The following is a 561-nucleotide window of genomic DNA, read 5'->3' as shown; positions in this document are numbered from 1 at the left end:
ACTGCACTCTTAAAGGAATAGAGTTCGTTTCTTAGTCTCCTTCCTCTCCCTTGTCCTCTGCCTGTGGGAGGACACCTCCAATTCCATTTAAAGAGGTCTGGAGTGAGGCCTTTCCTTCTCTCAGGAGCTGGTGGCCCCCATTCTGCCCGGCCCACCATCCCAGGGCTCCACCCTGCGGGCCTCGACTAGAGGTCAAAACGGGAAGTCGGGAGCCTGGACCATTCTCGAAGCAAAGGAAATTCTAGGTTGCATTTCCCCACCCCAAAGGGCATTCATTCTCTCCGCAGTCGCCACAAAAGACCGTGGGGAGGCGGCGCTTCTGGAGTGTCAAGGCCCAGGGAGCGAAATCCTCAGGGAGGGACCTAAGCCAAAGCATGGACAGCCACCGACCTAGGCTGGACCTGAGGAGGGCCTTGGGGCTGTCGCGCGGGCAGGAGAGGAAGCCTGGACTTGGCCTGCGGCTGCCTCCCATCCACGCCCCCCAGGCGCCCCCAGCGGGTGTCCCCTTCGGGCCCGGACCCCCCGGGCCACCGCGACGTACTCACAGCACACACAGGCAGT

The 561-nt window shown here is 61.9% G+C and overlaps 1 protein-coding gene across 1 annotated transcript in view; it reads right to left on the bottom strand.

Moving 5' to 3' along the window:
• SH2D1A (SH2 domain containing 1A) overlaps positions 1 to 561 on the bottom strand; it is a 22,059-nt gene that overhangs the window by 19,008 nt on the left and 2,490 nt on the right. Inside the window, exon 4 of the mRNA XM_077763503.1 lies at positions 546 to 561. Coding sequence (XP_077619629.1) covers positions 546 to 561 — 16 coding nt within the window. The remainder of the gene's footprint in view (positions 1 to 545) is intronic.

Source organism: Crocuta crocuta, unplaced genomic scaffold (assembly GCF_008692635.1).
Source record: "Crocuta crocuta isolate KB4526 unplaced genomic scaffold, BGI_CrCroc_1.0 scaffold482, whole genome shotgun sequence".
NCBI lineage: Eukaryota > Metazoa > Chordata > Mammalia > Carnivora > Hyaenidae > Crocuta > Crocuta crocuta.
This window is presented reverse-complemented; position numbering and strand designations above follow the sequence as displayed.